Source organism: Rana temporaria, chromosome 10 (genome assembly GCF_905171775.1).
Source record: "Rana temporaria chromosome 10, aRanTem1.1, whole genome shotgun sequence".
NCBI lineage: Eukaryota > Metazoa > Chordata > Amphibia > Anura > Ranidae > Rana > Rana temporaria.
In genome coordinates, this window is record NC_053498.1 from 81,084,461 (window position 1) to 81,112,020 (window position 27,560).

General features: G+C 41.9%; 1 protein-coding gene across 2 annotated transcripts in view; it reads left to right on the plus strand.

Moving 5' to 3' along the window:
• LOC120915237 (myosin-10-like) overlaps nt 1-22,445 on the plus strand; it is a 192,777-nt gene extending 170,332 nt beyond the window's left edge. Inside the window, exons 39-43 of one of the 2 annotated variants that reach the window (XM_040325581.1) lie at nt 4,922-5,130; nt 7,315-7,423; nt 8,643-8,815; nt 11,036-11,059; nt 19,618-22,445. In XM_040325581.1, the coding sequence (XP_040181515.1) occupies nt 4,922-5,130; nt 7,315-7,423; nt 8,643-8,815; nt 11,036-11,059; nt 19,618-19,750 (648 nt within the window). In that variant the 3' untranslated portion in view covers nt 19,751-22,445. The remainder of the gene's footprint in view (nt 1-4,921; nt 5,131-7,314; nt 7,424-8,642; nt 8,816-11,035; nt 11,060-19,617) is intronic. The other variant, XM_040325582.1, reaches the window with a different exon arrangement.
• The last annotated feature ends 5,115 nt before the right edge of the window (nt 22,446-27,560 follow it).

Sequence of the window (27,560 nt, forward strand, 5' to 3'; positions counted from 1 at the left end):
ATGTCTTGGAACTTCGGGCAATCAGGCTATGCCTCTCCTCGTGGTCAAGGAGGTTACAGGGCCGCCCGATCAGGATTCAGTCGGACAACGCTACGGCGGTGGCTTATATCAACCATCAGGGGGGAACCCGAAGCTCGACTGCAGCGTCCGAGGTCGCTCACATCCTAAGGTGGGCAGAAAGAAGCGTGCCGGCTCTGTCGGCGGTCTACATCCCAGGCGTGGAGAACTGGCAGGCAGACTACCTGAGTCGCCAGATGTTGGACCAGGGAGAATGGTCGTTGCATCAGGAGGTGTTTCAACTCATTTGCAGGAGATGGGGATATCCGGATGTGGATCTCCTGGCCTCTCGTCTCAACCGCAAGGTGTCGAGGTTCGTGGCCAGGTCCAGGGATCCCTGGGCAGATGCGTCAGACGCGTTGGTAGCTCCATGGGGTCAGTATCGATTGATCTATGCATTTCCCCCACTGAAGTTGCTGCCTCGACTGCTCCGCAGAGTGGAGGCCGAGGGGATCCCGATGATCCTAATCGCCCCGGATTGGCCCCGGCGTCCGTGGTACGCCGATCTCGTGCGCCTAGTGGCGGATACGCCCTGGCGGCTGCCAGTGCGGGAGGACCTACTGTCCCAAGGTCCTATACTCCATCCTGCTTTACAGTCGCTGGCTTTAACGGCATGGCTATTGAAAGCCAGGTTTTAAGGGACCGAGGTCTTTCCGACTCGGTCATTCCAACTATGCTGCGGGCTAGGAAGTCTTCCTCTAGGAAGATTTACCATCGCACTTGGAAGGCCTACATCTCTATGTGCGAGGAGATGGGTTGGCGTCCACGGACGTATTTGGTATCCAGAATCCTGCTGTTTTTACAGCGTGGCGTGGATCAAAAGCTCGCCTTAAGCACCATTAAGGGTCAGATTTCAGCCCTGGCTGTGTTCTTTCAGCGGCCTTTGGCGGCCCATTCGCTGGTGGGTACTTTTGTGCAGGGGGTTCGTCATATTCTTCCCCCTTTGAGACCACCTCTTCCCCCATGGGATTTGAATCTGGTGCTCTCGGTTCTTCAGAAATCTCCCTTCGAGGACATCAGAGAGATCCCTCTCTTGACGCTTTCTCAGAAGGTGGCCTTCTTGGTGGCGATTACATCTGTCAGAAGGGTTTCTGAGCTGGCGGCCTTGTCCTGCAAGTCACCATACTTAGTTCTCCATAGGGACAAGGCGGTGTTACGTCCGCGACCTTCCTTTCTTCCGAAGGTGATTTCATCTTTTCACCTTAACGAGGACATTGTACTTCCGTCCTTGTGCCCTAAGCCGGTGCATCCTAGGGAGGTTGCACTTCATTCCTTGGATGTGGTACGCGCCCTGCGGGTGTACCTGTCAGCTACGGCTCCGTTTCGGAGGTCGGACTCACTTTTTGTGTCGGTATCTGGTCCACAAAGGGGCCTGGCGGTCTCGTCAGCCACCATTTCTCGGTGGATCAGACAGATTGTCATACAGGCTTATGCTCTTAGGGGGCGGGCGCCCCCGTTTCCGGTCACGGCACATTCCACCAGGGCAATTGGTGCTTCCTGGGCTTTCCGACATCAGGCGTCTGTCTCACAGGTGTGTAAGGCGGCGACTTGGTCGTCCGTTCACACCTTCTCAAAATTTTACAAGGTTGATGTGAGTGCGTCTTCAGATGCTTCCTTCGGCCGCAAGATTTTACAGGCGGCCGTTTAAAGTTGCATCTCCTCCGTTGAGGAGCTCTGCCTGTTTGGGGTGAAGTTGTGTGTGTTTTTATTGACTGATACTGTTCCCACCCCTCATTTTTTTGACACTGCTTGGGGACGTCCCACTTTGTCATGAATGAAGAGGCTGTGTCCGTCCATGGACGACAAGAGAAAATAGGATTTTTTGTACTCACCGTAAAATCCTTTTCTTTGTCGTCCATGGACGGACACAGCACCCACCCCTCCTTTTTTTGGGTTTGTACTGCTTGTTACGAACTGAGGCTGCATGCTGCTGGGAGGAGGGTTATGTCCGGAGGGACCGCCCCCTGGGCGGGGCTGTTCAGCTCTGTTTTTAAAATGACATGTATATGTATCTAACATGTTCTGCCTAGTCCTCTCCTGTAAACAGGGAACATAACCCACTTTGTCATGAATGAAGAGGCTGTGTCCGTCCATGGACGACAAAGAAAAGGATTTTACGGTGAGTACAAAAAATCCTATTTTTTTTGTCACAATGTAGAGTATAAGATTTCATATCATCTGTGCCCAGTCTTGCCACACAGAGTTAATCCAGCTCTGAGCAATCCTCTTTTATTGTTCAGTGAAAATTAACAGACTTCCAGATAAAACCATGTCTAAATACAAAGTCCATTCCTCTCTCCTTGCTTTGAGTGACAGGTTATTTACATATCTAGCTTGGACATGTTTATCATATGTTAGGTTATGTTTATCATAATATGAGGTGATCCACAGTATAAAAAGTGAGAAATACACCCCTCCCCCACATGACACATCCTGGTAATATACAATGACATGTGGATCACCTCATATTATGATAAACATAACATATGATAAACATGTCCAAGCTAGATATGTAAATAACCTGTCACTCAAAGCAAGGAGAGAGGAATGAACTTTGTATTTAGACATGGTTTTATCTGGAAGTCTGTTAATTTTCACTGACCAATAAAAGAGGATTGTTCAGAGCTGGATTAACTCTGTGTGGCAAGACTGGACACAGATGATAGGAAATCTTATACTCTACATTGTGACATCACTTTAAAGAAAACTACTTTATATACAGCAGTATTCCAGCAGCTGCCTTTAAGAAAATGGACCTTCAGACAGTGGGCCAGATCCACATACATTTCGATCGGCGCAGCGTATCAGAGATACACTACGCCGCCGTACCTTACCTGGCGTATATTCGAATCCTCAGCGAGTTTGCGCCGTAAGTTACAGCGGCGTAGTGTATTTCTGGCGGCGGATTTCAAATTGGGCGGGTTGGGTGCGGGTTTCATTTAAATGAAGCGCGTCCCCGCGTCGAATGAACTGCGCATGCGTCGTCCCGAAATTTCCCGCTGTGCATTGCGCTAAATGACGTCGCTAGGACGTAATTTTTTTTAACTTAAACGTGAGTTACGTCCATCCCTATTCACGGACGACTTACGCAAAAATTTAAAAAAATTCAAATTTCGACGCGGGAACGACGGCCATACTTAACATGGCAAGTCTATCTATACGCCGCAAAATACCAGCTTTAACTATATGCCGGAAAAAGCCGACTACAGACGACGTTGGAAAATGCGACGGCCGCGCGTACGTTCGTGGATCGACGGAAATAGCTAATTTGCATACCGGACGCGGAAAACGACGAGAACTCCACCCAGCGGGCGCCGAAGTATTGCATCTAAGATCCAAAGGCGTACGAAGCCGTACGCCTGTCGGATCGAACCCAGATGCCGTCGTATCTTGGTTTGAGGATTCAAACTAAAGATACAACGCGGGTAATTTGAAAGTACGGTAGATACGCCGGCGTACTTCGTCTGTGGATCTGCCCCATTGTGTTTGTAAACACTGTTCAGATGTGAGATAGATGCAACGTAACATTGTTACGTTTTTTTATTTACTATCTTTCATTCATCTGCAGATCAAAGGGACGTGCTTCAATCTGCATTTAAATAAAACAATCTCACAATTAAAAAAAGAAAAAAAAAGGCCGTTTTTTTTTTTAAATAAAAGTTGTTCTTTGCCCCTTATTCGATTACTCTAATTAGCTTGAATATTTTTTTCTTTATTTCTTTGCTAAGCTATTTTTTTCCTGCTGATTTTTTGTTTATTTTTTTATTAGATTTGTTCTTTATTTTATTTTTCATTTTTTGATGTTACAAAACTCAAAATTTAAAAAAGGTTATATTGCATCTGTAAAGAACATTTCAATGCTTCATACTAAAATACTAGAACACTAGAATATATATAATTATTATTATTATTATTATTATTTTTTAAAACAGTATAGTGAAGCTATCCCTGCCAGGAGAAGTGAGTATTGCTAGTGGCTATAATAGCCACTATCGATAATTGCATGTAAAATCTGGCAGGCTGATTATACCCAAGTTCATCGATCGATCAACTTGGGTACATTCAGACTGCCCATACATGGTTCGAATCTTGGCTGAGATTCGAACGTTCTACGGTCGGCTTAAGCTCATTGTTTAGAAAGGACTAAGATTTGTACGTAACTTCGGCTGCTTATATCTCTACATCTGTTTCTCATTCCGACGTTGCATACTGTAAAACCACAGGGGTATACCTGAAACATTTCCCTCTTTGATGATTTGAAAGATATTACTCTACATATGATAACCTCATTTTATATGCTTTTAGCACAACATAAATGATATGGCTCTAAAATGGTATGAAAAAGTAAAACCGATATGACCATGTAAAATGTAGAAGAATTTTTCAGCTGACATTACCAAGAAAAGGTATACATGACAGCAACTATGTTCTATTTAAGCTTTTAGTCCGACTTTATGAATAATAAAGAGAATTTTGTACGTTTTTAGATTCAGTTCCTCTGTGGTTTGTTTTATGGTTGTCAGTGTAGAAGTGTGAATGAGCCCTAAGTGCTAAGCTGCACGGGTGATTTTAGTCCGCTTAATATGATAAGATTAACCTTTTTTTAAATTTGCAACATAATGCAACCTAATTTGCAAGATAATGATTTCACTGTTTTACAAAAGAGGCTTTTATTTTAACATAAGCTTAATCCCATGTTTAATAGGTGATTAAAAATTGAATGCAGTTTAGTCCTAATTCAGCATGGCACATTACGTGCTGTTAAAAGAAGGGTTTTTTATATTGTTATTTATTAAAGCACACGACAGAGGGCGTCTGTAGAATTCTATTTAGTGGCCATAACGCTATCTGATGCTTCCAACAGGTGGAGACAATCACTACAGAACTGGCTGCAGAAAGGAGCTTCTCCCAGAAGGCTGAAAATGCCAGGCAGCAAATGGAAAGACAGAACAAGGAGCTTAAAGTGAAATTAAATGAGATGGATTCCACCGTAAGGTCAAAATACAAGATTGCGATTGCTTCCCTGGAGGCCAAGATTGCTCAGCTGGAAGAACAAATGGAACAGGAATCAAAGTGAGTGTAGACAGTATTCAGAAAGTATTCCGAAAGGGCAACATCCAAAAAATGTTGATATGCAGTCACTGATTCCAAGTCCTTGTTCAATTGCCTTTAATAAGTGTAAAAAAGAATGTAAAGGGAAACTCTTTAAAACCCATCAAATTCATAGATTAATAGCTTGAAACTGAAACTAGACTGCTGGATCTCTGGGTGTTATAAGTTAGAGCACATCTTTGCACCATTTTACAGCATAGTACCCAATGATGATCATTACTCTGCCTTTTAATGTGCTTGTAAACTCAAAGAAGGATTACTGCCAGCCTCTCTGTTCTATCAAGCTATACTACACTGTGTACATGTTTGTATAAAATATGCCTCTAAATACCTTATTTCAGTTTGTTTCTGGCCGATCACATGACCTCCGGCCGCTAGCCTCCCCCAATCTAAGGGCTACAGCGGGAGGGGCAAAGATCCCCCTCTGACATCAGCCAGGGAGGTCACTTGACCGCTGTGCTGTCCACTCAGCCCCTCCCGCTGTAGACCCTAGATTGGGGAGAAGAGCAGCCGGAGGTCACATGACTGGCCAGAAACAAAACTGAAATAAGGTATTTGGAGGCATAATTTTATACATACATACTACTAATAACAGCAAGAGGGGAGGGGCAGTGAAGTGATCGGCTCACACACACAGGAGCTGACAGGTGTGTGTGTGTGTGGGGGGGGGGGGGGGGAGAGAGAGAAGCAGGATGATGAAGGCACGTAACCTGACCACGGTATCATGGATCAGCAGCCAGGATTATCGTGCTCAGCACACTAAGGGGGACACAGGAACAGGCCGGATCAACCAGTTTTTTTACAGCATAGGGGCAGATTAGACAGCACAATCACTGCTATATGACAACAGGAACAGGGAACAGCAACCGGTGAAGTCTATACAACCTGATTTGCTTCCAGAGTTAGTAACTTTGAAAAAAATTAGAATGGAAGCCACCCGATCACTTGCGGTGTGTTACTGCCCAAGCATTGTACACCCTAGTGCTCTTAAAATTAAATGTGACACTTTTTTCCCAACACAGTGTATCACAACCTACATTAGTACGTTACCCTGTTGTCTTTGTGTATTGGGGTCCCTTTCAGAATGAGTGGTAGTGCAACTCACTAACACATGCGTGCTGCAATATTGTGCTTTGCAGTAACACGCACATCACCACAATATAAAGATCTGAAGGGGCAGAAAGGAGCACAGAAATTAGTCAGTAATAACTCAAAGTAATATTTTCATAACTTAACATGACTTCACTTAAAGCGGAGCTCCGCCGTAATTTTTTTTTTTTATTAAAAGCCAGCAGCTACAAATACTGCAGCTGCTGACTTTTAATAAATGGACACTCTCCTGTCCTGGAGTCCAGCGTTGTCGGCAGCTGAAGGCATGCAATTCAATCGTCTCTCGGCTGCCCCCACCGCCATCAGCGGTGAGGGAACCAGGAAGTGAAGCGTTGTGGCTTCACTGCCCGGTACCCTACTACGCATGCGCGAGTAGCGCTGCGCATCTTTCACTGGTCCCCGCTGTGTTCTGGGAGCTGTGTGTTTCTCAGAACCCAATGGGGGCACTGACGTTCTGCCCACAGTCTACCCGCAGAAGTAGGTGCAAATACCTTATACAGGTATCTGCACCCCCTCACCCCTGAAAGGTGCCAATTGTGGCACCGGAGGGGGGGAGGGTTCCGATGAGTGGAAGTTTCACTTTAGGGTGAAAGTCCAATTTGTCCTGAAAAAAACAAGGTATAAAATCCACCTTGGATGCACAAAGTAGTTGTGATGATATGTACGGTTTTACACATGTCAAAGCTGCAAAATTGGGCTTTGGCATTAAGATTTATTTTACCGTTGGGTGCGAAGGTTAATTTGCCAAGCACGGGTTAAGCACAACATATTTCCATTTTAATTTATTAAAAAGTAGTAATACTAAACAGTAACAACAGAATGCAAACCTTGATCTAAGCGCTCACACTGATCATACTTTTAATGTTGTTCCCCCGTCTTAGCTTGTACGGGGTTGGGATCAGTGAGACACTGATGTACACAACACTCTCATACTGTTTGGGATGTTTCCATGGTAGGAGAATTTCATAGAAGGAGGATTGCACTGGGAGCCCTTGTTTTTGGAATCTGTCACCTTTTTCCTGTCCTTCCTACCAGGGAGCGAATCATGGCCAACAAACTGGTGCGACGTGCAGAGAAGAGGCTGAAGGAGGTGCTTGTACAAGTAGAGGAAGAAAGAAGAAATGCTGACCAATTTAAAGAGCAGGTACGTTTACCATAGTTCTCTTTAGGACTGATGGTTGAGTTTTGATTGGAGTGGCTTAACAGTACGGTAAAGTGAGTTCAGTCAGTGATAGTGACATCATTCTGATCTACAGTGCAATGAAGGATGATGACTGGCTCTTGTGTCAGTGCCATGTGCTGCAAGCATATTGTCTTCAGTGGGTGTGACACATGCTTGGCACAAGAAGCTATGTATTACCAGCAAAATCATCATCCTGAAGCTTCAGTGTGCTCTTGTAGAAAAACAGCAGTGCTAAATATGTTGTTATGGTCTGCTTAAAAACAAATAGATTTGAGTGAAGAACTTCTTAAACCATTAATTGAAAATTTACTTTACTTCTTTTTGTGTTCTTTTCATGAGCCATAGGTGATTTGGGAAAGGGTTGAAACTTAAGCCTCATACACACAACCGGTTTTCCAGTTGGGGAAAACTTCCATGAGAGATTTTGGCTGGGAAAACCGGCCGTGTGTATGCTCCATCGCAGTTTTCCTATGGGAAACACTGCGGTGGAGCATACACACAGCCGGGATTCCCGACCAAAGCTCTCATGGCAGTTTTCCTGTCGAGAAACCCGTTCATGTGTAGGGGGAAAAAGTTACTGAGCAGGGTCTCGGTTTTTCCCCCTCGGGATTACCGCCGGGAATCCCGTACGCGTGTACGAGGCTTTAGGATTTCATTGCTGCCCTACACTGGAAGTGAGGATAATATTTCCAGCAGAGACACAGACAGCAGATAAAAACCCTCAGCCAGTCTACTGAAAGGTGATTTGATTTCACCCTCTATTCACATAGGAAGTGAGGGTATATCTATCAGACTTTGATGACAATAGAACCTTAGAGGAACTGTGGCCCTTCCCTACTGTATTTTCACTGTGAAAAAATATATGAATAGATTGTATGATAATATGTCTTATTTCTCTTCTACCTGGGAACTGTGATTGTAAGATCAAACTGCCATAGTTGTTTAGAATTTTCCTATCCATATTGGACATGAGAATATTCCTCTTTTTCTTGCATTTTCTGTGATATATAATAAACATTTAGAGTGTAGCACCCTTTCATAAAGATCAAAGCAGGTATGTAGGCCTTGGAGTTGAAGCTTAGCACTCTTGCCATTTGAGGTCCAAAAGAATATAAGTCACTAATAAGTGTTCCAGCAGCTGGAAAAACTGACCATTGAACATGATGCATCTTCTTCATAGCTTGAGAAGGCACACATCCGCATGAAGCAGCTGAAGCGCCAGTTGGAGGAATGCGAGGAAGAGGCGTCACGAGCCAATTCCAACCGCCGTAGACTCCAAAGAGAGCTGGAAGATGTGACGGAGTCAGCAGAGTCCATGAACCGGGAGGTGAACACACTCCGAAGCCGGCTCAGGTAGACCATCCCTATTTTTCTTTTCAGATTCTTTTGAGACAAGTGTTGGCAGTGGGCCACATTTTTAGATTATATCTTTACTAAAAAATCTCCAAAGCATCTGCTATTTTATTACTTTAGAAGCAATTTCTGTAATTACCTGAGAAACACCTTAATTACTGTTTCTTAATCTGTCAATCAGATTGAAATAATCTCTTTGTTAATTTGTTCTAGAAAACAAATTATTTGGTGGTTATGAGTGACAGAACTATAGTATGTTGTATTGTAAGTGAAATTCCAACAAAAACTTTTACTTCAGCTGGTTTAGAACATCTGTCTGGGTTTACTGCAGTCTGGGTGGGTGTTGGGCAGACTTTCCTGTCCTAATGATCACTTTCATAAAAAGTGATGAGAATTTCTCCAATTAGATGCAGACTGCAATAACAACTTGTCAAAGGTCCTAACATTGCCTCACTCTACTCTTCTATGTTCCTTTTTTTTTTTGCTGTGCCTGACTGCAATGATAACCCAACAGAGGTCCTAATCAGCATTATAACACAATTCAGCTAGAATTAAAGCCTACATTTATTTAGATTTTTTTTAAATCAGCACAAGGGACAGTACATACATTCAATGTTAAAGTGTTACTAAACCCAGGACCCTGCATTCACTATATCTGGTCTCCCGCAGTACACAGAACATGGAAATGCAATTATCTTAGTAAATATAAATGGCTAAATACCTTTTCTTATCAGCAGTATATAGCAGTTTTGTGACTACTATCAGTTCCTGGTGAAGCTTGTGGGAGGAGTTTTCATACTGCAGCAAGCTGTCCTATGAGGCTGCAGCACCCCTGACCCTCTGTCTGGACAGTGCTGACTGGCCCTGTGCTAATCACATGCGCACTCCCAAGAAAAAAAAAACATCTCTAGCAATACACACCAAACTGAGCATGTGTAGCCTGATTCCAAAGGCTCGGTCTTATCCGGACTTGTCCAGAGGGACAGTGCATGGAGTGGAGGATCTGTGTAAACAGGATCAAGCAGCCTTTTTACATAATGCAGAGGGTTAACCCCTTAGGTTCCACAGTGTATGCTTAACTGCATTGGAACAAGCAATTTCTCCAGCGCTCAAAAGGACAGTAACCAGTCAGGGATAGTTAGACGCACGGTCCATGCAATCTCAAGGACAATGCTTCAGCGGTGCCGCCCTCTCAGACAGAGGAATCCAACTCACAACTGCAAAAAGAACACACAGAGGGCACAAACGCCTAGTGCATTACCCAAAATTTATTGAAGGAGCTAAGCCTGCCAGCATCGCCTATCACTCAGTCATCCATTGCCACGTTGATTGATCATCAGGGAATGTCATGCGCATTACATCTGTTGTTTCTGAGTATATATTTGGCTGTTTGGTTTCCTCAAATAAATCTTGGGTAATACACTAGGTGTTTGCGCCCCCTGTGTGTTCTTTATGCTTTACTGCATATACAGACTGATTTTACTGTTGTGGGTTTAGTAACACTTTAAGTGCCCCTTGTGGTACTTGCTGTGAATTTAGTTTAGAAATTAGCGATCACCGCTTCCGTACAGCTGTTATCTTCCTGTGGTGCGCGCGGGGGGGGGGGGGGGGGGGGTGGTTAGTAGAGCCAAGGAACCTGGAAAATGCACTCATCAAAGTGTCCCAACTATGCCCACTTTTTCTGCCCACTTCGTCCATTCATAGAAGCCATACTATAGTGTCCATGAATTAAGAACGATCTCAGAATGGAAGTGGCTGACCTTTTATTCATTCTCCTATGCTCCTTTTATAGATTATTCTTTGAATAAAAAAGGAGCAGTCATAACTGGCACTGTGGCATGGGAAGATTACCGATACAGGGGTGGGAAACAGGGCAGTCAGGGGATGGATCGAATGTAAGTGCCATCCCTTGTGCTATATTTTCGGAAAAAAATTGACGAAAAACAGGCTTTAGCCAATCAAGTAACTGCTTCCAAAATTATAAAAATACGGGTATTTGTTGGAGACAACTGTCCATCATGGGGAGTGAATGCCATCCTTATTTTTACCAGTTTGGATATCTTGTTTCTGTTTTTAAATGTTTCTATTTCCGTTCGTATTGGAACGATCTTATTCAGCTACCGACAAGGACCACTGAACTCAAAGACTGCACTTGTCATTTCTTTAACCTTAATTAGCTGTTTTTTTTCCTTACATCTTTTCATTCTCTTGTAACAACAGCAAGTTAGAGCGACAGCAACGCAAGTACGTCCATATGCATGAGTTTGTGTGAGAGATAGATTGCTTAGAAGCCGCTTTAGCGTTCCCATACACCTACCCCGCCACATCCCTCTGCAGCGCATTGAGCTGCATGGGGCTGACACACTAACAATGCTTTTTAGATTTGCTTTTTTTGCTGTGCTCCTCTGTTTGTTTCCCTACTTTAACTTTCTAAACTTGTGTCTGACAGGTAAACACTTGGAATTATTTATTAATATCGCTGTAAATGTAGGCACTCCAGTATAGCTTGGAACATTGACAACAGGTTTTTGTAATATGCAAGAGTCTTGAATGCTTTTTGAAGGGTAGTCAACATAAAAACATGTTTTTTTTTGCTGTAAATATCTTTAAAAAAGGTCAGCAAAACCACCGTCATGCAGAAATGATTCCTGTCATCTTAAATCCAAATTTCCCTACAACTGTGTGTAGATGGCAGTCAGCGAGTTGCTGAAATGTCACTACTGACATAAAGTTCTGAACTCTGTTTGGAGAGCCAGGAGCTGAAAGAGCATCGGAGAAGGTGTTTATTTTTTATTGCGCTCATCACTTCCTAGCAGAAATTCATGTACTGTTCTCCTATAAAACAGAATTGTCAGTGACACCAGGGTTACAGCAAATTATTACACTGCCTTGTTAAATTAGTATGTGTATGTTGCTTTCCTATCTACCTAAGGCAAAGGCTAACCCTTTATTATTACGCTATTGTAGTTGAAGCAAAATGGGTCATTTATGCTATTTACAAAGGTTATTTATTTGCGGTTACATCAAGCCTTTGCGCTTTTAATATAAGACTTGAATCAGCATATTACATTGTTTTTTAAATGAGAGGCCTGATGACTTTACAGATGTCAGACATAACTTATTCTTTGCAGTGATTGAAATCACCTCCTGATCTTTTGCCACTTTCTTTTTTTAAGTTGAATTTTTAATCTTTGCCTGTTAGATATTTGACAGTGTGTCTGTTTTTTTTTTTGCTGTGTCTCCTCGTGCTTTTTCCCCCCCTCCCCTGTCTTATGTCTGACAGAGTTGTGTCTTTCCATAGCCTTGTGTGCTATGAAAGATAATAAAAAACATGTCGAAATTTATTATGGTCCAGCTGCTTGTGAACCCTCAGTGCACAAAGGAGTCCCTGTCTAATGTTCAAAGATGGTATGTCTATGGACAGCAGTAGCTGGACCCCCTGCTGGGCAGGACTAGCTATACACACAGAGCTCTCTGTGCTTAACCCTGCTGAGTTATCACTATCCACCTCTTGATGTGCATGGCGCGCTTAACAGTTTACTTAAGTTAACTATTTGTACTTTGGGCTTTACATTCACATATGGTGCTAATAAAACACAGGTTGTCCCTGGTTCTAGTAGACATTTGTTTACCAGTGATCTGTGTGCCATGGGTTTGATAAAGTCCAACTCCAGCCAAAACATACTTTTTTTAAGTTTTGAATAAAGATTCTTATTGCTGACTGTGTCCCTGTTGGAGAGCTTTACCTTTGCATCCGGTGCAGGTAGCTGCATGTCACAAATACAGGAAGTCCTGGAAATATTTGATGGGGAAGAGATCAAAACAAATGTAGAATTCCAGGCATGGCATGTTTTTACATAGTTACATTGGTCCAGCTTGAACCAATTTAACTGTGTATATACCATACCTGGCTGATGCCCTTGGAAGATTGAAATCACTAAAGTAGACACTGCCAGCGGCGTGTGCCCCAGACCTTGTGCACAAAATCACGTACAGGTGCGTGATTTTGCGCAGGAGGGCCGCCCTGCCACAGTATATTTGCATGGGGCGGTCCTTAAGTGGTTAAGAATAGGGAGGATTAGAAATCTGTCAGGTTTCATTGTCCCGTTGTTCCTGGTGATACTCACACTCCCTAATTTCTTGTCTTAGTGCAGTGGTCTCCAGAACTATGGCATGCGGGCCGAATGTGGCCCTTTGCTTACCTTTATCTGGCCCTTGGGGCATCATGCCATCCACTGACACCAATGATGGGGCACCATTTCTCCCACAGGCACCAATGATAGGGCACCATTTCTCCCACAGGCACCAATGATGGGTCACCATTCCTCCCACAGACACAAACAACGGGGCACCATACCTACATTGAATACCAACAATGGGGCACCATTCCATCCATTGATACCAACAATAGGGAACTATTCCTTCCACTAAAACCAATGATGGGGCACTATTTGCTCTCACAGACACTGCGCTGTTTTCTAATCCCCCTGGCCACAGTCTGGTTCCTCTAAAGCCTCAAGGCCAGTAAACTATCCCTTTGTTCAGAAAATTTGGATACTCCTGTCTTAGTGTCACGGGGGGTGGGACACTGACAGCAATAAAAAAAAAAACCTTTACAGAACTTCTGACCCCCCGTTAAAAATTAGAAAACAAGTTTTGCCCGGAGTCGCAGTACAGTGAGATATAATATGATATAATATTTTTTAGCCTGGAAATGATGGGGTTTGCCAGAAGAGAAGTTAGATGTAGGATTGTATGTGGACTGGAATTAGCTCAGGTCGGCTGCTCAAATGTAAAGAGATTTCAGAATCGCAGCAAATCCCTTCTGTTTGGAACGCCTCTTGCTTCGCTTTAGTCCCAAATCTTCAGTTTCAAAGAAAAGTTGTCTTGTCTTTTGCTGCTCTTGTCTCGTTTTGCAGCACCAGCATAGAAAGATTCATCATGGAATCATGTTATTATGATGGTTGCAGTGTCGTTTCCAAGCGCTTCAAACAGCTGTATCATAGCAGCATGTACATTGTATGTTAGGAGGCTGCGGGTGGTGGAATGTACATGAAAATACATGAAGGATGCTAAATCATGTAAATCATGTAGAAGAATATTTTTTTTTGTAGCAATGCTCTTTAACCGGCCCTGTTAAAAAATAGCAAAATTGTATGCTTGGTCCCAAGTACTGTGTCAGCAGGGACTAATAGCTGATCTATTGAGCCCAGCAGACTTGGGTCATGTGCAAGAAAAGTATGTCAGCGTGCCGAGTCTTATTAAAAAGTCTGGTACTGGTCATTTTATGAAATGGATTATTAGTCTACAGATGACAATCTTTGAGGCTGCAGACAGCTGTCTCATCCAATTACTATATGCTTTAGTGTTGTACAGTAGGATAGGCAATCTGCCTTCATGATAATCACATTTCTGCATGTATGCTGTTTGAGGTCATTTTGTGATCATTTCTATGTTTCCCTGCATACCCCTGATGTCTGGCAGAAATACCACATTTTTATTGTATATAGTTTCATGCAATGGTCAGATCTCTAATAATGTTGTGTCTATTTAGTTTGAGCAAGGTTAAGAAGAGCACATTTTCCTAAAAATCTGGCTACTCTCAAAACATCTGGAGTGTATATTCACACACACTATATTACCAAAAGCATTGGGACGTCTGACTTTACACACAGGGCCATCTTTTCCATTGGGCACGCCGGGCAGTTGCCCGGGGGCCCCGCTTGCCTGGGGGGCCCCACCGGCTGCCCAGCAACCCCAGTAAAAAATTATGGAGAGTGACGGGTTAGAACTGCCCATGCCCAGTTCGCGGAAATCACAGAGAAGATCCGGTCCTCCACGAGTGCGGGGGGTTGCTGATGTAAGTGGGGAGTGAATGCAAAAATGTAAGGGGGCACTGATATAAAGGTTCCCCCTCCTATATTAGTGACCCCGCTTACCTTAGTGTATTTAGTCTAAGGAAGGTGGTCTCTGGTCACCAGAGTACCCCCCACATCAGAGTCTGCAGGATTCCGCCTTACAATGCAAGGGGGAACTCAGTCTGCGGACCCTGATGTAAGTGGGAAAGAGAAAGCAGTGGACTCCGATATAAGGTTGTCTCTGGTCACCATAGCCCCCCTCCACATCAGAGTTCCCCCCTTAGATCATGATCTGCAGCGTTCCCCTTTACATAAGAGTTCCCTTTCACTGTAAGGGGGAATCCTGCAGACTCTGATGTAAGAGGAAACTCTGTGCTGGCTGGGTTATAGTAACCTGACCTTCATGTCAATGAAGACATTTTTTTTTTTTTACTTTTGTTTAACTTAAACACATTTCTAATAGCACTAGCTATATGTTTATAGTTTAAATACTGACATTTGCATTGTTGGGCACTGAAAACTGTAATTTTAGGTACTTTTTTTGCAGTGGCAGTAAAAAATGTGGTTCTGCCAGTAAATGTTATGATTTTTGTCAGTAATTCTCGTGCGTAATTGTGTAGACAGGGCCCCAGTGCACTGTATTGCCCAGGGGCCTATAATGCTCTTAAGATGACACTGTTTACACACACATGAACTTTAATGGCATCCTAGTCAGTGGGGATCAATACTGAGTTGGCCCACCCTTTGCAGCCATAACAGCTTCAACTCTTCTGGGAAGGCAAGGTTTAGGAGTGTGTCTATGGGAATGTTGGACCATTCTTTCAGTAGCGTGTTTGTGAGGTTATTCACTGATGTGGACGAGAAGGCTGCTGAAATTCATCCCAAAGATGTTTGGGTTGAAGTCAGGACTCTGTGTAGGCCAGTCAAGTTCCTCCACCCCAAACTCGCTCATCCATGTCTTTATGGAGCCTTTATGGCTTTGTGCACTGGTGTGCAGTCAGGTTGGAACCAGGAAGGGGCCATTCCCAAACTGTTTCCACAAAGTTGGCAGCATGAAATTGTCCAAAATGTCTCGGTATGCTGACACCTTAAGGCCTCGTACACACGGGCAAACATGTACAATGAAAACGGTCCGCCGGACCGTTTTCAGCGTACATGCCCGCCCGGAGATTTCTGTATGATGGCTGTACACACCATCATACAGAAATCCGCGCGTACACGATACGCGGTGACGAGGCCGCGCCGTCGCCACGACGATGACGCGGCGAAGTGCGCGGCCTTGGAAGTTCAATGCTTCCACGCATGCGTCAAAGTCATTCGACGCATGCGAGGGATGGCGGCCGCTCGGACATGTACGGTAAGTCTGTACAGATGACAGAACATGTCCGACGGGCAGGATTCCAGCGGGCATGTTTCTAAGCAAGTTTAGAAACATTTGCCCGCTCGAAAACGGTCTGGCGGGCAAATACGCTGGAATCCTGTCAGATCGGCCGTACACACGACCAAACATGTCTGCTGAAACTGGTCCGCGGACCAGTTTCAGCAGACATGTTCGGTCGTGTGTACGGGGCCTAAGAGTTCCTTTCACTGGAACTAATGCCGCGTACACACCATCACTTTATATGATGAGAAAAAACGACGTTTTGAAAAACGTCAATTAAAATGACTGTGTGTGGGGGAAAACGTAGTTTTATGTTTTGTGAAAAACGTCGTTTTGTGTCACAAAAAATCACTGTGTGTAGGCTAAAACGACGTTTAAAACGACGTTATTAAACCCGTGCATTCTCAGAAGCAAGTTATGAAGCAAGCTTCAATGGAAAAGAGTGCTGAACGTAACCGCGCTTTGCTAGAGCATTTTGAAAAAACGATGGTGTGTAGGCAACGTAGTTTTTGAAAATTGAAGTTTCAAAAACGTAGTTTTTGTACTTCACAAAAAATGACGTTTTTTTTCATCACTTAAAGTGATGGTGTGTATGCGGCATAAGGAGCCAAGTCCAACCCCTAAAAAACAACCCCACACCACAATCCCCCCTCCACCAAATGTTTTGGACACGTGCACAAAGCAAGTAAATTAGCCCCCGGGCTTAGAGATACCTGTCCAGACCTGGAAAATAAATTGCTGCTCAGGTGGGCACAGAATAGCCAAAAACTAAAGTTAGACAGCCTAGGGTAGGGGTGCTACACTGCTAATATTGGAGCATAGCCTTGTGGTGGGGGGGGGGGGGGTAGGAAAAGAAAAAGAAAAGAGTTGGGCTTTAGGACCGTCTTATCTAATGCAAGCTTTAAAAGTGAGCTTAAGGCTCCTTCATTTTTATCTTATAACTCTTCCCACACAAATTTTATGTCTTGTAGTGCAATCATTTCTAGTTCTTGAATCTTACTATTGCCTGGGGTTTCACTCCGTTTTCATTCCCAGGAATTCAAAAGGTGTCTGAATTATAGTGAAAACATCAGTGAAATTTAATTTGAAAGAGGAAACAAATGAGAGAGTGAAATTTCTTATCCTTAAAGGTTTCATGTCAAACATTTGTAAATGTTTTCTTTGCTAGCATAAGTCAAGTGCAGTCTATGAACAAAATAAAGAAGCAGCTTGTGTTCTGTGCAGGTATACTCAGCCGGAGGAGATTTTCATTGTATGCTCAGCTGTCTAATAGACACTTTAGTAGACCTTCTGCCTTTTAAAGCTCAGAAACAATTATATGAGAGATGAATAGATTTATGTAGTTTAAATTCTTGGTGCAATGTAGAGGGGCTTGCCAATACAAAATTCTCATTTTCTTATTCTAGATAATAATCATTATTTTCCTGGATACACTTAGAAAGCATCTAACAGACCTTTTTCAGACAATGTTTCAATCTGTGTAGCTGTAGAATTATATCTCACTAAAGCTGGTCATAGATCTTTTTTTTTTTTTTTTGTTCAGCCAGTGGGCCATCCACACATTTAAAGTGAATGGAAGAATCCTCCACACTGTGCTATTGTATTCTGACAGCGGGAAGCCTCCTCTATCAGAATACATTGACGCTGCGGCCGATTGCACTGAACAAACTAAAATATAGGTTGGGTACACATGGATTGAAATTCAGACAGTTCAGCAGGGTGTGTGGCCCTCCCTGGTCGAAAGAAGTTGATCAGTAGATCAATTTCTGTCTAACGGGACTGTTGGAAAACCTTCATTGTATCAGAGACTGCAGCCAATTTGCTGCAGCACTGCTCAGTGTATTCTGACAGCGGAGGAGTAGAATATAGTAGCACTGCAGGGAGAATTCCTTCGTCCACTCTGTCGGCTGAATGAAAAAAACGTTGCTTGTATACTCAGCTTTTACCAACAGTCCCGATCAAGAGATCTGAGAGATATCGATCATTAGATTGACCTTTCTCTAACGGGAATTTCTATAGATGGATCAAAATTAGTCTGGTGCCTGCTGAACCATCCAAATTTCGACCCATCTATAGCCAGCATAAATTCAGACAGTGGATTCAGACAGTGGTACTGGATATTACATTTTTGCCTCCCCATCAGATGTAATAATCACTCATTGAATCGAATCTCCACATATACCCCCCCCCTCATTTTTTCCCCCTCTTACCCCCACTTACCAGGAGGTGGTATCTGCATTTTTCTGATACTTACCCATCCAGCATTGACCCACTGAGATCCTCCCATGCCCTGCCACTGCTTGGTACTGTGCCTAAATGAATGACGTGTATTGGAGGCAGGACCAAACCCTATTTCTTAAAAAAAAAAAGGTTTAAACAAAAAAAAAGCCCGCTATACAGGTAGCGGAGGAGAGGGGTGAACAGGAGGCATTCAATTTATGGGTGGTGATCCGCTTTAAAGCTGATTTTCAAGCAAAAACATTAACAATATTTTGAATAGTATTTGACTATTTGTTGTATCAAGTGTTCCATGACAAAATATGTCATCTGTTAAAAGAAATTGGCTTCCACACCAATAGAAGTGCCGTGTCCGGTAAAGCTGACTAGTCATTACTGCCCCCAAAAGTACATATGAACAATATGACCGATTGTTACCATGCTCTTGTGTAAAAAAACATTTTTTTTAGGGTTCGTGCATACATAGGCTCCAGTCTCCACCTGGCTCTGCCCCTCATTCAGCAAGACATAGCCTGTGCAGTGAAGAAAGCCTAAGGGCACCCAGAGAGCTGTTACAAGAACGAGCAATATGCTCATGGTAGCTAGCCCAGGCACAGTGCTGTTGGAAGCTGCAGCTTGAGAGAGTGCATACATAACAAGGATGATATGTAGGGCCTTCGGCTGGTCCCTCCCACACACCACTGTACTGGTCCCACACACCACTGTACAATTTACACCACACACCACTGTACTGGTCCCACACACCACTGTACAATTTACACCACACACCACTGTACTGGTCCCACACACCACTGTACAATTTACACCACACACCACTGTACTGTGGAAAAAGGTGAATGCTGCAAGGAACATCACAATAGAAAAAAAAATCACTGCTATCCTTAAATCTGAGAGCGAAATTAGAGAATCGATGGTTTGCATTGATTAGAGTAATTTTTACAAGAATTCTTCAGTCATAATTCCACTCTTCCCCCATCACCATGTGGGAAACTCATTATTACGAGGGAAGATCATCAACCTAGATACTAATTTATTTGTCTGGAATTAATTTCTATTGATTCTGCTCATATACATGAAATCTCAATAGAGACATCCCCTTCTTCTATAGTAGGCAAAAAATCATTGGCCAGGAAAACAGACATGCAGTTGGTTTGCTACTCTGATTAACAATCTCCCTTTTTCAGAAATGCCGTGAGTACACAAGAAAATGGTGTTGGTATCTAAAGACGCATGTAGGGTTTTGAAATGTATAGTATGCATTATATAGTAGACCTGTTTTCTTCAACAAAGCCACAGTTTTACTTTAATCCCTCTTTCTGTTGCAGGAGGGCACCTCTTCCATTCACTACTCGTACTATACGTACAGTGTACCATCTCGAAGGTGTTTCTGATGAAGAGGCAGAGGCACCCAGTGGGGAACCATCAACCAATCATCAACAGCCTGCTCAGCATGAGTGATGCCACCTAAACATATAGCAACGGATTGAGCTTTCAACTCTTCTCCTAAACCTACAGACAAGTCTTCAACAGAAACAGATGGAATGACTCAACAGAACACTAAGACTGCTACTGTCAACACATGACTTTTGAGAGTGACTGAACACTCCATATGGGTGAACTTAATCCTTCGTCTTCGTATCTTAGCCATGAGTTTCACAAAGCACTTTATCTGGGATGAACTCAAATAATGGCAGAGTGTGAGAATAATTATATAAGGAATAATGTCATATGATATTGTACAATTGGCATATTTGCATAGGAACTCAAGGCCTGTTATGCTCTTATTGTCATTGTAGATTTAACAAATCCCCATTACAACTCTGTTAAATGCTGTCCACTTTCACTCTTCTTTTTGTGGTTGTGTGGATGGGTATAATTTTCTATTGGTAATTCATATCTACAACTGGTCTATATTTGGAGCTATAACAGCAGCTCAACAGACAATCTGGGATTGCATTATTTTGACTATTGAGAGTTGTAATGCAATTCCAACAGGACATCCATGTAATATTGTGTAAGTAAGCCCATTGTGTGATGTTGTGGTATTAATTCACTAGCAAATTTAATTTGAGGACCATTATTTAAATAAAATAAAAAATTGTGCATTAACAAAAGAACTGTATCATGGATATATGGGATCATGTACCCACTACTGAAACTTTGCCTTAGAGTTTAGAGGTCGTATAAATGCCCGAGGCTGGAGGCATAGTACATTTACTGAGGTCACATAGCTCAGTGGGGAATACTAATATTCATAAAAGGGAATTCCGTTAAGTGGTAATCTACAACACATTAAAAATTATAATTCTTTATTTTTTTATTTATTACTATATCACTTACATAAACTGATAAACACCAACATACTCCAGTCTTTAAACACCACACTTCCTTATATGACAGTATGTCATGGAAGGACATGGGGATTCATTTAAATAACACTAATTTGCCAGTTACAGTGTTAAGACTGTGTTAATAGTCCTACAAAGCCAAGTTTCAAGGCCATAGGCTCTTCGTCGAGGGAGGGTATTATAATGCTTTTAGGTTTTGGAGGCCTTTCTTTGTATAGCATTTAAATTGTTACAGCATCTATTCCTTGTTCTATTACATTGGGTCTCTGTAACATGAACTAATGGCAAGTGTACCTTTATACTATCTGGCTAATTGTCTCAGTGTATTTATTCTAAAAGCACGATGCCATCTGTGACTTGAATAGAATATGAACAGTGTATTTGGGCAGCTGGAATAGTAAAAGGGGTGTTAACATGCTACATATGTAGAATTAGGATCTAATGCCCAGTACAGCATTTTTTAAATGACAAATCATGTTAAGTAGTTATACATTTACAAGCCAGAATAAATGATAAGTCCCTCCTATTATTAAAAGACACAATATGGCTTTCATTTGCCCTAAGTGGTAGTTCTGCTTAGAAAGAGCTTTATTTATTCTTTGAATGTAGTATGTCAGCCATTGAGAGATAACATGCCCACCTTGACAGGGACTGTCCAGCCATATTTAGGGCTATTAGTATATTTATTTGCCTGTTTATTCAATATACAAACTGCCATTCTCCTGGTCAGTTTAAATGCCATAAATCGAATTGGGAAACAGTTGTATGTGACAGCCACCCATCTATATGGACCATAGGAACTGGGCTCCAGAGGAGCTAGCTTATATATTGGCATTTTCATTAAAAAAAGCTATAGATGTCCGCAGAACTTATCATTGCAATTTACTCTAATATTCTTCATTGCAGTTAACTGTAGATATGGGCAAAGATTTTGGTAAGATGCATACAGTATGTAATCAGGATAGTTGATTTAATAAATACTGCACTAAAATTCCCAAATAGATTGTAAGGCCAAATAAAATATATAAATCACTCTACTAAGTTGTTATAAATTATGAAAAATACCACTATTTGGGTACATGGGGATCTTTTTTTATTCTGGGGTAGCTTGCTCTTAAGGATGGCTCCTTTTCAGCATGTATCTCCTTCTGTATAGCAATATTGATATTTAGATTCTTTATGTCAAAGATGCTTCTAACTGGAATGCACCATTATTCTCACACGCTGCAATTTTTATAATTAAAAAATACGTGCTTGAGACCTTTTATGGCATGATATCCAAAGCGTAACACAACGATAGAACGCAATTTCAATATTCGTTAGGAAAAACACTGCACATATGTTTTGCTAAGTTGACAGGTATTTTCAGACACAATCATGTGTATAAAGATGTTCCTGCATGACACTCATGTTAATTCTGAAAAAATTGTCATATTTTTCTGTCAATGCAATTTGCTAAATTTTATTTTTTAAAATGGTTTAATGGAGATGGCGGATGTTTTTTTTATCTTTTGGTTTTTATTCTTTAATTTGACTTTGCTTTCCATGTTTATAAAGAAGAAACACAGTAAATGACAAGAAAATGGATACTTGTCTAGATGTCCTCCTTCTGGCAAAGTTAGGAGCCAAATTTATATATTGAACGAAAAGATATACGACTTTTATTAAAACATCATCCTAAACAGTTGTTCTTGTCCTGGTTATGGATACATTGTTATCTATTATGCTTTTATTTTATTGTACTAAATATCAAGCAATCTTTACATTCCTTTGTTTTAACATTTGAAATAGACCATCAAGTCTTACATCGGTATTCTTGGTTTTCTTTTAATCTTTTTGCCTATATGCAGTGATTCTAGCAAATTCACATTACCATCTTTATTGGGGTACAAACAATCAACTTCATAGCTGTATCAATCAAATGATTAACTTGCTAGACGTTGTCTTTAACTCCTAAAGAAAAAAATTACATGCTCTTGGTATGTGGGTGTGCCTAGGTAATCCAGGGCTTACAGACTTATAGCTGTATATCTGCAGTGTGAGATCCAAGCTACTGTTGCCTCTAACTGCTAGTCTCAGGATATTTAGAATTGGATTTAGTGATTTTGACAAGATACTTTGCTCGCCCGGTTCTGCTCTCCCGACACTCCTCTGCTACTATTGAGTCAGCTTGCAGATTGCAACGTCTGATGGTCCAGTCATCCAAGGTTCCGGGATCCGAACTACAGCTATGTGCCGTTCAGACCCATTAAGAACAAACACCAGGCAGGCTGTACGTAAGTTCAAACAGGACTCACTTTAATGCCAGCATTCAGCTGGTTATATACAGTTTACAAGCTAATCACCAATCAAAGAACAATGAAATCTCCACCCCCTTTTCACACACTGGGGCTTCCATACAGATTATAGGTAGACACTCTGGTGCCGACCCTGACAAGACACATTTCTTTAGATAATGACATCAGTGAAGTTAATTACTAATTGTAACAGAATACAGAATAACAGAATAACAACGAAGCAATCAGAATAATTAACCTGAGCCAATTATCTAATCATTTAGCCTGACGAGGTGAATAGGCGTCTCGTCTGCAATTCCCCACGATACAATACACATCTCTTAAGGTCTTCTTCACACACACAATAGATCAATTAACCTTTAGAATAGAGAGCTGGCTGGTGGTGGAACATTAGCATTTCAACAGTCTGTTATGCAGAGGAATGAGTCACTCTGGCCCACATGAAATCACCTGTAATATGTCCCAGCTCATGTAATACATGAATTATGATTTATTAGCAACCCTCTCCTGTGTAGCAGTTGTCAAGTAGAAACACTTTAGCATCCCAAGGTCCATGACAGTGATATAACGGCTTTCCGTTATATCTCCTTGCTGGAGGCTCTGACATGAGGAAGCAAAGCCCAGCTTCTACCAAGAGATCCAGTGCACAATAAGGCATGGTAGGTCAGTAATGTGGGAAACATCAGCTGTGGGGAGACCATAAATAATACTGTTTATTGGTCCTTTATCCTCTGCTTTCCTTTTTGGACACAGCTTTGGACATACTTCAGTATATCATAGTAACATCTGGCAGAAAGATATTTGTGTAATTCTCAAAACGTTTGGCCACGGCTGTACAATTAAAAGAAAAAACATAAAAACTGCTTACATGTTTCAGACTACATGTACTTTATCTTAGCCATGGCAGTCCGAACGGTGTAAATGGGTATTGGTATAGTCATTCCAATAGTTTCACTTGAGAACTATATACTTGAGAGCTCTATATTACTTCTTGCACATGGGCCTCAAAAAAGCCACATTTGTAAGTATTTGGGTATTTTTTTTACTGATCTGAATTTTTGGGTGTAAGTGCGTATATACGCACATTTATGAGCACACTATGTAAACCATACTCACATTTGTTTGGCCAGGAACTTACATCAGTATTCTGTGCAAGGACCCTTATAGAACAGTGCTTTAGTTTTCTTCAAATATAAAGTGTCTCATTGTCTTTAATATTCACATATCATCTTTTAAGTCCTATTGAAAATCTAGGTACTCGTCAGTGACTTGAGAAAGGCTGTTGTGTGTTCTGCCTTTGTAAAAGCAGCCGTTTCCCCTGTAGTATCCTCACATATTCTTGTTCAGTCTTTTTTCTTATGACAGACTAAGGAGCACAGATGTTATCAACTAGAGAGCTGCCCACATATACACAGATGTCATGTTCAGGTTTCTAGGCACTTATCTGAAGAATTGCATTGATCTTTGGGTGGCAAGTACTCACAGCTAAAGCAATAATGGTGACGAGGATTTTTTTTTTGTTTCTATATTTATTTGTATATGCATGTACCTTTTCCAGAAGGTTTAACCCCCCCCCCCCCCTTATAACCAGGCCATTTTTGTAATACGGCCCTGCATTATTTTAACTGACAATTGCGCAGTCATGCTACGCTGTGCCCAGATTAAATTTATGTCCTTTTTTTTCCCCACAAATAGAGCTTTCTTTTGGTGGTATTTGATCACATCTATGTTTTTTTTTTGCGCTATAAACAAAGAGAACGTCAATTTGAAAAAAAAAAACAATATTTTTTTAATTCTGCTATAAAACATATCCAATAAAAAATTGTAATCAAATTTCTTCATAAATTTAGGCCAATATGTATTCTGATATAAATGTGTTTGTTAAAAAAAATCCAATGAGCGTGTATTGATTGGGTTGCGCAAAAGTTATAGCATCTAAAAACTATGGGATATCAAGGGGTTAACTGTATACCTTGTGCTTGGTTACTGTGTGGGAGGTACTTTTACTAGGGGAAGACAGAGATCCGTATTCCCACTTTGCAGAAACACAGGAACAATACCTTCCCTACTGGCAGAATGGCAGTCTGCCTTGTTTACATAGGTAGACTGCTGTTCTGCTTGTGACCCGAACGACCAGCAGGTCCCAGCGGACCCGCTGATTGGCTCCCACTGTGTCCAATCACAGGAAGAGCGGGTTGCCAATGGCACACATGCGCTTCCCTGACCCAGAAGTGCAGGATTACGTACTAGGTATGTGACCCTACGCAGGAGAGCCACCGTATATATACAATATATGGTTGGCAAGAGGTTAAAACTCCTTATGCAACCTTTTCCAATTTTTTGACCGTTTCCTGTTTTCACCATGCCAAATTATTTAGCAAATGATTCCCAAGGGTCACACACATTTAAAAAGAAAAACGTACTGCTTTAGTAGTACTTTTTAGAGCCCCAATTCAGGAAAGGTGGCACTCCATGTAAAATCTACACAAAAACAATGCAATGATTTGCAAATCTCATAAACCCACATTTTATTCACAATAAAAAAGAGAAAACATTTCAAATGTTTAAACTGAGAACATTTGCCATTTTAAGAAAAAATAAGGTAATTTTGAAATTTATAGCAGCAACATGTCTCAAAAAAGTGGAAACATGGCACCAAAAAGCTGGCAAAGTAAGTGGTACAAATAAAGAAAGGCTAGAGGAACTTTTAGAAAACAAATTATATTAGTTGGCAACAGGTCAGTAGCATGATTGGGTATAGGAAATGCATCTTAGAGAGTCAGAGTGTTTTAGAAGTAAAGATGGGCAGAGGTCCACCAATCTGTGAAAAGCTGTGTCTAAAAATTGTTGAACAATTTCAGAATAATGCTCTTCAACATAAGATTGCAAAGACTTTACATAAATCATCATCTGCAGTACATAATAACATCAAAAGTTTGAAGAAATCTCTGTATGCAAGGGTCAAGGCTGAAACACAATATTGGATGCCCGTGATCTTTGGGTCCTCAGATGCACTGCATTAAAAACAGGCATGGTTCTGTAATGGACATCACTGCATAGGTTTAAGAATACTTCCAAAGATCACTGTCTGAGAACACAGTTCACCATGCCATCCAAAAATGCAAGGTGTATGCAAAGAAGCCATATCTGAACATGATCCAGAACTGCTGCCTTCTTCTCTTGGCCAAAGCTCATTTGAAATAGTCTGTTGCAAAGTGGAAAACTGTTCTGTGGTCAAACAAATCACAATTTGACATTCTTTTTGACAACTGTGGAGCCCTTCAGCTTGTTATCAGCGCTCAGTTCAAAAGCCTGCATCTCTGATGGTATGGGGTTGCATTGGTTCATATGGCTTTGCCAGCTGGTTCATCTGGTAGGCTTGTCTATCTGGAAAGCATACGGTCCCATCCAGATGTCGTGTTCAAGGAAAGCCTTGCATATTTCAGCAGGAAAATGCTAAACTGTTTACTGTATCTATGACAACAGCATGGCTTCATAGTAGAAGAGCCTGGGTGCTTAACTGGCCTTCCTGCAGTCCAGACCTTTCACCAATTGAAAATATTTGGCGCATCTTTAAACATGAAATACAACCCGGGTCTGTTGAGCAGCTTCGAATCCTATATAAGGCAAGAATGGGGCAGCATTCCTCTGCCAAAACTCCAGCAACTGATCTTAGTTTCCAGACGTTTGCAGACTGTTGTTAAAAGCAGAGGGGATGTTACACTGTGCTAAACATGGCCCTGTCCCAACTTTATTGAGATGTGTTGCTGCCATCAATTTCAAAATTACCTTTTTTTATTCTTCAAAGGATACATTTTCCCAGTTTAAACATTTGATGTTTTCCATTTTCTATTGTGAATAAAATATGGGTTTATAAGATTAGCAAATCAATGCATTCTGTTTTTGTGACGATTTTCAGAGTTTCAGCTTTTTTGTAATTAGACCCCTTTCACACAGAGCGTTTTGCAGGCGCTATAGCGTTAAAAATAGCGCCTGCAATCCGCCCTTAAACAGCTGCTCCTCACACTCCAGTGTGAAAGCCCGAGGACCTTCACACTGGAGCGGTGCGCTGGCAGGACGTCAGAAAAAGTCCTGCCAGCAGCTTCTTTGGAGCGCATTAGCAGCAGTGAACTTACCGCTGCTAATGCGCTCCTGCCCATTGATTTCAGGTGGGCGGTATTAACCCTTTCTCGGCTGCTAGCGGGGGGTTAAAAGCACCCGCTAGCGGCCGAAATGCGCCGCAAATCCGACCACCAACCGAGTTTTAACACCGACGCTATGGGCGGCACCAGTGTGAAAAGGGGTCTTAGGGTTGTATGAAAAATGGACCTTTAAATGTGTTGTGAAGCTTATATATAAAACTAGGGCAGTTGCAATGATTACAAATATATCTTTTAAAGACTTGAATCTAATAATTCTGATCAACACTCATGTCATCTAAATATGGCAATATTAAGGTTGGCACCTTGTTGTGTTGGCACACAGCACAACCATGTTCCAGAACCCAGATCAGTTCATCTCTCCAGCAGTGGTTAGGTTACTAAAGGCAAATAGGCTGTTCACTTTGCAAGGAACTATGGGCCAGATCCACAAAGAGCCGGCGTAACGTAGAAATTCCCATTT